Genomic DNA, 13,668 nt, shown 5'->3' on the forward strand with positions numbered 1-13,668 from the left:
CCTCACCCACTTACCTTGCCATTGGTCCTCAGCGCCGCGCATAGCCACGCCCCCATTCCAGCCCCCTGGCTGGGAGGGCGGGCACCCGGTTGTGATTGGCTGGCCGGCCTGCCTCTCCCGGGATCGGCGGGCGCTCTCCTCCCTCTCCCTTCCCCCCTCCCGTGAGCCTTGGGGTTCCTCAGCTGGCCTGGGCGAGTCAGTGTCAGTCAGGGAGACGGACTGCAGAGCACTGGGCACAGACGCTCCGTTGCAGTCTCGCTCAGGGGCCGGTGCCTAAGCTCGCGCCGCCGGGTGGGAATGATGAAGCCCCAGCTGGAGCAGCCACCCTATGATTGGCTGTGGCGCTTGTGAACCCGAAGTAAAGATGGCGGGCGGGCAGGCAGCCGCCGTACTGCCCACTTGGAAGATGGCGGCGCGCCGCAGCCTCAGCGCCCGCGGCCGGGGAGTCCTGCGGGCGGCGGCGGGGCGGCTGCTGCCGCTGCTGCTGCTGTGCTGCTGCTGCGGCGCGGGCGGCTGCGCAACGGCGGGCGAGAACGAGGAGACTGTGATCATCGGGCTGCGGCTGGAGGACACGAACGACGTGTCGTTCATGGAAGGGGGGGCGCTGCGGGTGAGCGAGAGGACCCGGGTCAAGCTGCGGGTGTACGGGCAGAACATCAACAACGAGACGTGGTCCCGCATCGCCTTCACTGAGCACGAGCGGCGGCGCCACAGCCCGGGCGAGCGCGGGCTAGGGGGGCCCGCGCCGCCGGAGCCGGACAGCGGCCCCCAGCGCTGCGGCATCCGCACCTCAGACATCATCATCTTGCCCCACATCATTCTCAACCGCCGTACATCGGGCATCATCGAGATCGAGATCAAACCGCTGCGCAAGATGGAGAAGAGCAAGTCCTACTACCTGTGCACCTCGCTCTCCACGCCGGCCCTGGGCGCCGGCGGCCCGGGGTCCGCGGGGGGCACCGTCGGGGGCAAGGGCGGCTCCGGGGTGTCCGGGCTCCCGCCGCCCCCGTGGGCCGAAACCACCTGGATTTACCACGACGGCGAGGACACCAAGATGATTGTGGGCGAGGAGAAGAAGTTCCTGCTGCCCTTCTGGCTGCAGGTGATCTTCATTTCGCTGCTGCTGTGCCTGTCGGGCATGTTCAGCGGCCTCAACCTGGGGCTTATGGCCCTGGACCCGATGGAGCTGCGCATCGTGCAGAACTGCGGCACCGAGAAGGAGAAGAATTACGCCAAGCGCATCGAGCCCGTGCGCAGGCAGGGCAACTACCTGCTGTGCTCGCTGCTGCTGGGCAACGTGCTGGTCAACACCACGCTCACCATTCTGCTCGACGACATCGCCGGCTCCGGCCTCGTGGCCGTGGTGGTCTCCACCATCGGCATCGTCATCTTCGGGGAGATCGTGCCCCAGGCCATCTGCTCCCGGCATGGCCTGGCTGTAGGGGCCAACACCATCTTCCTCACCAAGTTTTTCATGATGATGACCTTCCCCGCCTCTTACCCGGTCAGCAAGCTGCTGGACTGCGTCCTGGGCCAGGAGATAGGCACCGTCTACAACCGGGAAAAACTGCTGGAGATGCTCCGGGTCACCGACCCCTACAACGACCTCGTTAAGGAAGAATTGAACATCATTCAAGGGGCGCTGGAACTCCGCACCAAGACGGTGGAGGACGTGATGACTCCCCTCCGGGACTGCTTCATGATCACCGGCGAGGCCATCCTGGACTTTAACACTATGTCCGAGATCATGGAGAGCGGCTACACTCGCATTCCAGTATTTGAGGGGGAGCGCTCCAACATCGTGGACCTGCTCTTTGTCAAAGACTTGGCCTTCGTGGATCCAGACGACTGCACTCCCCTGAAAACCATCACCAGATTTTATAACCACCCCTTGCACTTTGTTTTCAATGACACGAAGTTGGACGCTATGCTGGAAGAATTTAAGAAAGGTGGGAAATTTTGGTGTCTTTCGTTGGCTTGCTCTTTCTCTCTCCATCCTCCTCCCTACTTGAGTCCTCTACCCTCAGATCAACCCCCCAAGGCGAGTTGACCGGAATTTCTCCTTTTCTCTCTTAATTGCAAAGTTGAAGGGGTGGCATGGATTTGGGGACGGATTGAACTAGTAAGCGCTTCTAGGTTCGTTATAAGCGCAAGACTACCATCACTTACTTTTTCCCATTATCAAAATCAAGCTTCGTAATTTCTGTGCATATTAATCCCCCCCCCTCCCCCCCCCGGGAACTCTGGTCCTAAGGGATCTGCTGAATTCATTGTGTGGGTTCTGAGTGGGTAGACTAAAATAGGGACTGGCTAATGCCACGCTATTTGGTTGACATGTACATTTCAAATCGCGGGCATTTGAAAACATTTAAATAGATTTTCTAAACTCAGTGAATCCTTTTCTTTCTCCTTAAACACCCACACTGGCGTTTTAAAGATTGGAAGTGCGTTTTCTATAGCTTCTATTCCTGGTTGTCTGGCAGTCTGTGGGGAAGATTGAAGTCTGCCTTTGAGGATAGGAGTTGGGGTAAGCCAAGTACCACCAAAAAATTCACTCATTTTGGATGTGACTTGGCTTAGCTAGAAAACAGGCTTTTAAAAAACCTAAAATTAGTTATTAGTATATAATTTTAGAAAGACTAGAGTTAGTAAGTTAACCCTTTATAAGGCTGTATCTTGTCTGGCTTTCTTCACTATTTGTTTACACTTACTTGACAACAGATACTTGTAAAATTTCCCAAACCAAGTCACAGAAATCACACAGCGGCTTAAGCAGAAAGCTTGAACCTTTAACACTGGGATGAATCCCTCTATTAATTATAGTTCATTTATTTCTTGACTCTTTCCAGTTTAAAAGTGTTCTTTTTAACCATGTTCACCTGATAATATTAAATTGAAGTATGTCTCCAAGTCAACTCTCACTGTTCTAGGGTGTTTAACAGGGAAGAGGAAGAAGTGAGAGTCTGATGAGCTTACCCAGAACATTATTTCTTGCACTATGGTAATTTTTGTTTGTTTTACCAGGTAATGAAAGAAGTAAATAGCAGCTTGTACAATTATTACTGAAATTCTGAAAGCTTCTAGTAAATAGCTAGTATTATTTGAAAATCAAGGGATGCTGAGTTTTTTAATAGCTATGATGCTAGTGCATGTTCCCGTACTGAAATGTATATGTAACCTTTTACGACCTGACAGTCCTCAAAACTAAGTTTTCCTTCCTCAAATAGAATTTAGATCACTGATCGTGGTCTCCCTTGAAAAAGGCCGTGTGTACCTGGTGACAGTTCACTGGGTGTGATGATCTGAACGTACTCATAGAGTCTGTGGTTGTCCTAATTCCATTTTCCTGGCTGAATGGTGCCCTCTCTAGAACAGAATCACATTGCAGTGATTTTCATATAAAGGAGTAGAGCAGAATGTGCTTCAGAGATTGGTAATTTGCATTTAAAAGCAGAAGGAGATTCTTCTGGGATTCTTAAATACTGAAAAGAAAATGTCCAGTATCTCTAGGTGATGGAGCTTTTTTGGGGGTGTCATTCTTTCATTGCTGTGTTGTTAATTAGAACATCTAACTAGTCTCTTCTTTCCTTTTGCAGTAATATCTATAATGCAGAAAAATATCCTGAAATGCTTGAAAAAGCCTCTGAAATTCTTTCTACTGCTAGGTTTCCCAATATTAATACAGATAATTTATTGTATAATTTTTTTATTCAGAATTTTTGCACATCTACTGATGGATTGATAACACTAGTTTGTACTCTGCTGGAGTCTTTTCTTTACTTCTCTATCTTTTTTCTCTGATAATGTAGATCAGCTCATTAATTCTGATCCTACTCAAAATTTGCATTATTTTGAAAAATTTTTTTGGTTGTCCTTGAACAGTTTTCTTTATGACATTTTCAGGAGGAACAAAGGAATTTTTCTTCCCCCCAAATCACCTCAAAGTATTTTTTCTCGAAATGTATTCATTAAGTGATATTTTCTCATGAATTCTAGGAAAATAACCACAAGATTTTATTTTTGTCCTTAACCAAAATGATGTATTTGGTTAAGTAGTTAGTACAAGTTAAAGGTGCATTCAAGCTAGTGACATTTTAGGAACAGCAGGCAAACACAGTTGGTTGCAAGTGAGAAATTTAAGCTATGATCTTAAAAAGATGGAATGAGTGTTTGCTACTTAAACTAGAGGATAATTGAATTTTCATCCTTCCCTTTCTTGGATCTTTTTTTGATGGGTTTGGTCACTTTAACCTTACTATCAGTTATATTCTTTTCTATGTAAGTGTTAAAACATTTCACCTTTTTTCTTCTTCATTTTATAATTCAGTTATGACATAATGTTAACAGTCAACCTTCTGTTGTTTTTCTGTATTGAATAATAGCATGTGGGTTGTTTTGAAGGCTTTTTTTTCTCTTTCCCTCTCTTCTGACTTCTCCATTACCAAAAAACAAGAACAGAACAAATATCCCCAACAGTATCAACTGTAATTCCTCTAAGTTGGTTAGATCATTAATCCAGATCTCATTGAAAATTACCCTCCCTAATTAAGAATGTATTGGAGCCTTTCCTGTATATAGCTGTAGAATTAGTCTGAGTTATTCTTTAATAAGAGTGGAGAAATAGAAGGTTCTGTAATGTGGAAAGAAAAGCTACCTTTAAGTCTCATGAATGTGTTCTTTCTCATGATTAGTACTTTTTTGCCTGGCTACCAGGAAACTCTTAGCTTTACTTGAAGTTGGAAGATAGTAATGATGTTAATTTTGCAGTTTGATCATGATGTTGGTGATGTTTATTATTATTACTTACCTGTTTACTCTGTGCCAGGTACAGGTCTGAGTGCTTTACATGAATCACTTTGTTTAAATCTCATAATAGCTGAATAAAGCTTTATCTCCTTTTTACAAATGAAGAGATTGAAGCTTAGGTTAAATGATTTGTTCAAGGGTGCACAGTAATGTGTTGGTTTGGGTTTTAAGTCAAGTCTGTGTGACAGCAGAACTTGTTCTCTTAACCATTTTATTATACTGGTCCCCTTGCTCCTGACTTTACATTTCTCTTTTACTGAGTGTGAGATTTGGTCTTTTGTCAAAACATTACATCAGAGCCTATTGGGCAATAGACACAGAAATGATTTTAAACATACATATGGCTTTAAACCCAATGCTTCTATGATGTTGTGCATAAGAATTGGTGTCCCCATTTTTGCCATTAAAACCAATCAGTTTTTTTGGCCACTAGTTTGCTGCTTTAATGGGAATTCAACAACTGTTTTTCTCTAATAGCTAAATTATATAATAATGTTTCACGCTTGGTTTCTTATCTGTTTCTGTTGCAGGGTCACACAGTAATTTGTCAAACTCAGTTTTGTGTTTTAATCTTGATTTTATGTACATTTTTTGTAGCTACCTATATAATTGATTGCTAATGAGCATCCTTTACAACTTTGCCCCTCTATGATCCATGCAGTCTTTCTATTTTTCTTCTATTAGTTTTATAGTTACTTAATAAATCTGAATAAGAGAATAAACTCAGTAAATCCCACAAGAGGATTATGAGAATTTTATAAAGACTGTCTAAAACAAAATTGTGTAGGGGAAGGAAAAGCACCTAGAGGCTTTTCAGTTGCCTGACAAAACCTTCCTAACAAAAGATTGTGGGCTTTTAACCCCCCAGTTGTCTACTCTGAAGTGGATTTGAAGAAGTAGTAACCAATTATTGTTTCATTGTTTTCTTTCAGCTTTGTAACAATTGCATTCCATATGAGCATGCATATAGCTGCTAGGGACTTAGGCTTTTTTCTAGCTTTTTCTTAGCTAGGAACAGGTGGGATCAGTAGATAATCTTGTTCTTCAAGGGAAGAATACAGTGTACAATTTTCACTTAAAACAGTGGGTATACAGTTCTCTATAACTCAAGTCTGTCCATATTAATATACTGAGAGTTTAATATTAAAAGCTTTTTTCTTTTCACCCAATAAAGTGTTCCACTTAACTAGAATCTAGAAGAATATTTTTTATTGGTGTTTAAAGGTATGAATGGTGTCACAGGGGGTGGAAACATTTGTTTTTATGATCTTGTACATTTATTTTAGTGCAGTAACATTCATTAAACTTTTACAATTCTGTGTGTTTTTAGAACATCATTATGAAATATTTGGATAGTATAGAATCAGAGCAGGAAGGCCGGCAGCTTGTACATCATGTGTTTGCCAAACTTACCAGATGATAAGGTTTACTTAGGTCACCTGTTAAGAATTTGGTCCTAGGCTTCACTCAGAGACCTCGTGAGGCAGAATCTGTGGGGAAGGGGTGTTGTAATCCATGTTGTTAAGTTTCCCTGAAGTAATTCTTATGGTTAGGTGAGTTTGGGAAACACTGTTCTAGTCAGTCTCCTGAATAAGGAAAGTAAACCCTGAGAAAGAGAGGAGAGAAAGTAAGTGACTTGCTTAGGGTTCCCATCTAGCTAGTAGCATCAACTGAACTAGAACCCACGTCCCTGACTTGTATGTAGACTGTAGTTCTTTGCACTACATCAGGCCAGCCTTCTAGTCCCAAGTTATTCAGAGTTAAAGGTAGCTGCATCATTAAAAAAGCAATCAGGTTTACCATTGGTTTTTAATTTGTCTTGGGATTTTGATGTTAATATTTTAGATATCCTGGATTCAGGCAATCTTTGACAGGCATTTTATTATATAGAAAATGTGTGTGTGAGCTCATTTTATTTTATTTTAGCTTAGTTTATTTGAATTTTTTTTAACTCTGATATGATCAGACTAGGAGGGTATTTTAGGAAGTGGGTATTGATATTTAGATTACTTGAAACCTAAGTTAGTTAAATATAAGGTATTTCTTTTGATTTAGCTTGTTATGGATATCTCTTGATTTATTTTCTCATTGGTTGTTTCTTCTATGAGAGTAATGAAGATTAGATTTGGGGCTATGGGTGTGAAACCGCCTTGGCTCTTTTTATTTCTGTTCACAGTACAGGTCTGCAAAATTTCCATTGAAATGTTCATCAAAGCATTTGGAGCATGTGTCCAATTCATGAGTCTATGTGTCTCCCCCCGCCCCCCATTTAAAAAATAATGTAAGCTAAATTCTTACAGAGAATGATGTCTGATTTTTGGAGGTTACTGTATTAATTGGATCACTGAAGCCTGAGCATAGACCTTTAGGTCAGGAAAGACCATAGTTGAATACCAGCACTGACTTAGCATGATCTGGAATAAACAGGAAAGGACCTAGTTCTGCTTTTTCTGTTGGTTTTTGTGGGGAGTACATACCACCTCCCCTTCCTCCCAAAGGGCCTCAGAATTATTTAAATTCTGAAATATTCCAAACTATTGTGAGGGGCCAGTTAGTTTTAATTATTAGCAAATCTAAACACAATTGAAAATATCGTTATCCAGGAAAATGCACAAAACAGACTGAGACAGTGTATTTTATAGTTTTATTTGTTCTTGAACTATTTACATGTTTAAAAACAAAACTGGACTCTTAACTAGATGTTTACTTTAGTTACATATTAAGTGGTATATTTCTTTCAAAGGGGCCCTTTCCCTACCCCCATATATATATATGCACACATAGTCATGCATTGCTTAAATGGGGTATATGCTGGGAAATGTGTTCTTAGGCGATTTCATCATCGTGCATACATCATACATAGAGTGCACATACACAAAACTAGATGGTATGGTATGCTACAGCCTACTACACACTTAGGCTATATGGTGTAGCCTGTTGTTCCTAGGCTGCAAATCTGCACAGCATGTTATTGTACTGAATACTGTAGGCAACTCTAACACAATGATAAGTATTTGTGTATCTAAACATATCTAAACATAAAAGAGGTACAGTAAAAATATGGTATTATAATCTATAGGATCACTGATGTATATGCGGTCCGTCCTTGACTAAAACGTCATCATGCGGCATGTGACTATATATTATTGGTAGTAAACTTCAATTCCAGTAAGATTTGCTTGGCATATAGAGAATGTTTATTAAGTTTAAGTACATAGAAATGGATCACTAAGATTGAATACAATTTATTTTAGTATTGTCTTTTCATCTTCTTTTTCTCAGAACACAAAAATAAGAAGCCACCAATCCAACCAGTACTGAAAAGGATAGACAAAAGGCGTTCTTTCTTTCAACATCATATATATTGGCAATTCTAGAATGCCTATAAAGAGGGTTAGTAGGTGTGGCAGGTTTTGGATGGAGGAGCACCCTTTGTAGATCCTGTTTGTTGGACTAGCTTAAGTGTTGATGGGTGATGGAGGTGCTAAACCCTCCCCCTGTTTTATGTCAGTGCTGCCATTGATAAATACTGCTGGAATGGTGGTGAGATCTTCATATCTTCATACTTAACCCCTCTTACTGTCAGACCTAGGTGGGAATGTTTCTTTTTTTGAATTCACATGCCGTGTGGAGGTTACCACTTGCTAATGCAAAAGTTAAAAACAATGTGCTCTTCCTGGATCTACTTTGGACAAATAACTTATCCTCTGTAAGCCACAGTTTTTTTCATAGTAAAATGGGTATATTTTCTAACTTATATGTTATTTTCTAAGAATTAATGTGCTAATGAATGTAAAAATGCTTCTGATAGTACCTGGCACTTAGTGCTTAGTTTACCATCATTTTTATTATAATGATTCTTTCTATAGGCTCTTGATTATTGTCATAGTCTGTTCATGCTGCTGTAATAGAATAGCACAGATTGAGTAACTTATAAATAATAGAAATTTATTTCTTACAGTTCTGGATGCTGGGAAGTGCAAGATTAAGGTGCAGGGTTCCAGAGTCTGGTGAGAGCCTTCTTGCTATGCCCTCATATGGCAGAAGAGTGGAAGGGCAAAAAAGGGCCTATGCTAATTCCCTCCAGACCTTTTGTAAGGCACTAATCCATTCATGAGGATGGAGCCCTCATGACTTAGTCACTTCCCCAAATGCGCCACCTCTTTATACCACTACAATGGGGATTAAGTTTCAACATGAATTTTGTGGGGGACACATTCAAATCATAGCAGTTGATCCTGGGTTTTCTCTAGCCTCAAGGTTGATAGTTAAGAGAGATACTGTGGGCCATGTATGCTTCTAGTTGTTATGGATGTTGAAATCTTAAAAGTGGCTAATTATTGTATGTTTATTTCTTTTCCTTGTATTGTGATTGAATCCCAAGTTCTGTTATTTTTCTAGCAGTTGCTGTTACTTCACAAATTGGTTACATGCCTATATATTTTTAAAGAAAACAGAATAACTTATTAAATATTTTACTTTCCTTAGAGTAAGAATACTGAGTTTAATATAATTCTTTATTCTCTTTAACCATAGAGACTGAAAAAGTCGACAGAATTTATTTAATTTTTTTATTTTTTATTTTTTATTTTTTTAAAAGACGACTGGTCAGGGGATCTTAACCCTTGACTTGGTATTGTCAGCACCATGCTCTCCCAAGTGAGCCACCGGCCGGCCCAAAAAGTCGACAGAATTTAAAAGAAATGGAGCAAGTGCTCATGGATTTTGGAAGCCCTTGAATTACCAAAGTTTTGAGACTAAAAGAAGATCTCAAATTAGTTTGATAAAAATCTTTTAACATTGATTACATCAAGTATAAAATGTAGTAATGTCTAATATAGCAAGTTTGTATGGCTTATAGCAGTGTAAATTTGTAATACTTTTGGAAGGCAACGAGGAGTTGTAAAAATGTCCTACCCTTTGTTTTAGTAATTTTTTTCTTGGAAATAATAATTCAGTGATTCAACAGAAGAAAAGAGCTATGTTGATTTTTCATATTGCATGTATATTGCAACATTATGTATAAACAGTGGAAAATAGGAAAAAACTTAAATATCTAACACTTCAAGGCAAGGCATGGAGGGGAAAGAGTTAAGAAAATAGATGCCAACTAATTGCAACCATTTAATGATCATTTGAAAGTCATGTAACAATATGGGAAAATTTACACTGATGATTTTTTGCACGGATTGTAGACATGTAAGAATATACATGTGTACAGACTGGAAGGGAACGTGGAAAAAATGAAAATATTTGATGTGTTAGTGTGGAGTAATCATAGCCAGTCTTTGCAAAAATATCCTTGTTAACTTTGTACAATGATATACTTAGAGAACATTCAAATCTGCTAAGAACATTATGAGTCCTGATCTTGGGAAAACTAACCTTTGCTCATATTAAGGAACTCATGTTATTCCATTTTTCCTTAGGAACATTTTACTGCTGAAACAAATGGTTCTTTTCAAAATTTTAAAAATTGAGATATAATTCACATACCATAAAATTCACTCTTTTAAAGTATATGATTCAGGGCCGAGCCCGTGGCGCACTCGGTAGCGTGCTGCGCTAGCAGCGCGGCAACGCTCCCGCCGCGGGTTCGGATCCTATATAGGAATGGCCGATGCACTCACTGGCTGAGTGCCGGTCACGAAAAAGACAAAAAAAAAAAAAAAAAAAAAAAAAGTATATGATTCATTGGTTTTTAGTATATTCATAAGTTGTGCAACCATTACTACTGTTTACTTCCAGAACATTTTCTTTACCCCCCAAAGAAACCCTGTACCTATTAGCAATCATTCCCCATTCCCTGCTCCCAATAATCCCTGGCAACTACTAATCTACTTTCTCTCTATGAATTAGCCTATTCTAGACATTTCATGTAAATGAAATGTGGTCTTTTATGACTGGCTTCTTTCACTTAGCATAGTGTTTTCAAGGTTTATCCATATTGTAGCATGTGTCAATATTTCACTTATTTTTATGGCCAAATATTCCATTTTATGGATATACCACATTTTGTTGATCCATTTATCAGTTGATGGACATTTAGACTGTTTCCACTTTTTGGCTGTTATGGAGATTGCTGCTATGAAGATTGGTGTACGAGTTTTTGTGTGGACATAAGTTTTCATTTCTCTTGGGTATATACATAAAGGTAGAATTGCTGGGTCATATGGTAACTCCATTGTTAACTTTTTGAGAAGCTGGCAAATTGTTTCTTGAAGTGGTTGCACCATTTTACATTCCCACCAGCAGTGTGTGAGGCTTCCAATTTCTCCACATCCTCACCAACACTTGTTATTGCCCCCCCTTTAAAAAAAAATTATAGCCATCCCAGTGAGTGTGGAGTGGTATCTCATGGTGAATTTGATTTGCATTTCCCTAATGACTAATGATGTTGAGCATCTCTTCATGTGCTTATTGGCAATTTCTATATCTTCTCTGGAGAAATGTCTGTGCAGTTCCTTTGCCCATTTTTTTGTTTGTTTGTTTGTTTGTTTTTTAAAAAGATGACCGGTAAGGGGATCTTAACCTTGACTTGGTGTTGTCAGCACCATGCCTCCCAAGTGAGCGAACCAGCCATCCCTATATAGGGATCCAAACCCACGGCCTTGGTGTTATCAGCACCGCACTCTCCCAAGTGAGCCATGGGCCGGCCCCTTTGCCCATTTTTAAATTGGGTTATTTTTATTTTTATTGCTGAATTGTAAGAGTTCTTTTTATATTCTGGGTACTAGTCATTTATCAGATATATGATTTGCAAATATTTTCTTTCATTCTTTGAGTTGTCTTTTCACTTTCTTGGTAGTGACTTTTGAAGCAGAAAAATTTTTAGTTTTGATGAAGTTGAATTTGTCTGTTTTTTTTTTTTTCTTTTGTTGCTTATGCTTTCGGTGTCATGTCTAAGAAGCCATTGCTTAATCCACAGTTGCAAAGATTTATGTCTGTGTTTTCTTCTAAGAATTTTGTAGTTTTAGCTCTTACATTTAAGTCTTTTATCCATTTTGAGTTAACTTTTGTATGTAATGTGAGCTAGGGGTCCAAATTCATTCTTTTGCATGTGGATATCCAGTTGTAACAGCACCATTTATTGAAAAGATTATTATTTCTCCATTTAGTTGTCTTGATACCCTTGTCAAAGATTAATGGGCCATAAATGTGAGGGTTTATTTCTGGACCTTAACTTTTTTTTTTAAAGGAATTTTTTTTAATTGAAACATATTGATTGTACATATTTATGGGGTACAGTTATATTTCAGTACATGTATAAAATGTGGGATGATCAAATCAGGGTAATTATAGCATATTCATCATCATAAACCTTTATCATTTCTTTGTGATGAGAACATTTAATCTCCTCTCTTCTAGCCATTTGAGAATGTATGATAAATTACTGTTAATTATAGATGACTGTACACCACTATGCTATGATGTATACTGCGATAAACCATTAGAACTTATTTTTCCTATCTGGACCTTAAATTCTATTCCTCTGTCTTATAATCTTATGCCAGTACCACACTGTTTTGATTCTTGTGGTTTTGTAATAAACACAAATTTTTGGAATTGGAAAGTATGAATCCTTCAACTTTGATCTTTTTAAAGATTATTTTGGTTGTCAGGATCCCTGGCACTTCTATATGAATTTTTCATGGATCAACTTGTCCATTTCTGCAAAAAAGGCAGTTGGAATTTTGGTAGGGATTGCATTGGGGAGTATTGCATAGTTAATATTAAGTCTTCCATTCATGTATAGGGGATGTCTTCCCATTTATTGAGGTGTTTAATTTCCTTCAACCATGTTTTGTAGTTTTCAGTGTACTTGCAATCTTTTTGTTAAATTTATTCCTAAGTATTATTTATTTTTGATGCTATTACGAATGGTATTGTTTTATCAATTTCAGATTGTTCATTGCTAGTATATTAGCAATACAAGTGATTTTCATATATTGATCTTGTATCCTGCAACCTTACTGAACTTGTTTATTAGGTAACAAATGCTTCTTAAAATAGAAAAATGCTTTTTAAAAACAGGTGAGTTTGTTGGGGTTGTCTTATGTTTATTTGTTTCATTTAATTGTAGATTTTGTTTTTCTTTAAAAAACTTAGGCATTTTTACTTGCCACTTTCATATATAGAGAATGAAGCATCTCCATTTGGCTATTAACACTGTCATTCTTTAGGAAATTTGATAGTAAAGAGTAAATTTTCTACCCCAGATGAGGTATAGGAAAAACAGAAATGGGCTGTATGAAATGTGTCAGTCAAGACAAAAAATATGGTTGGCTGGAGCTTGGAAGTTTAAAAGTTAACCTGTTTCCATCTAATATTTAGAGTGGTTTTATATCAGTGTAGTGATTTGGGCTAGAAAAGACTGTGTTTGGCTAATATCTAAATGGTTTTGTAGTGCCTTTCTTCTCCAGATCATTTTATCAAGGGTTTCTTTAGTTTTCTTTACAGAGACTAGAAAAAACTCTGACTTAGAGTTACTCAGCGTTTCGTGCTGCGTGATCAGTATGATCCTTTAGGTTTGGGGGTTCCAGGTAACCAGAAGAGACAAAATAAAACTCTGCTCATCTTGTTTTTGTGTGTTTGCTGTGGAGGTGGCGGGCTGGTAATCTGAGAGGGAGAATGTTTTCCCATGCTAGCAAAGACAGACTGAGGGCATCATCTAATCTTTATGGGAGTGTGCAAAGCCTCAGTTTTTCCACTTGCCCATCTGCCATCATAAAAACAATGTGCTGACTCAACTTGGAGCTTCTGAAGAATGGCATGTGGGCTTAGGCAGTCCTGAGAATCATGTAAGAGATAGAAATATTTGAGCAGGTTTTAAGAGGTAAAATTTGAACTAAAAACAGCTAG

General features: G+C 39.4%; 1 protein-coding gene across 3 annotated transcripts in view; it reads left to right on the top strand.

The window, feature by feature from the left end:
- The first annotated feature begins 328 nt into the window (after positions 1-328).
- CNNM2 (cyclin and CBS domain divalent metal cation transport mediator 2) overlaps positions 329-13,668 on the top strand; it is a 145,220-nt gene continuing 131,880 nt past the window's right edge. For all 3 annotated transcript variants that reach the window (XM_063102680.1, XM_063102678.1, XM_063102679.1), the window contains exon 1: positions 329-1,949. In XM_063102680.1, coding sequence (XP_062958750.1) covers positions 329-1,949 — 1,621 coding nt within the window. The remainder of the gene's footprint in view (positions 1,950-13,668) is intronic.

Source organism: Cynocephalus volans, chromosome 7 (genome assembly GCF_027409185.1).
Source record: "Cynocephalus volans isolate mCynVol1 chromosome 7, mCynVol1.pri, whole genome shotgun sequence".
Taxonomy (NCBI): domain Eukaryota; kingdom Metazoa; phylum Chordata; class Mammalia; order Dermoptera; family Cynocephalidae; genus Cynocephalus; species Cynocephalus volans.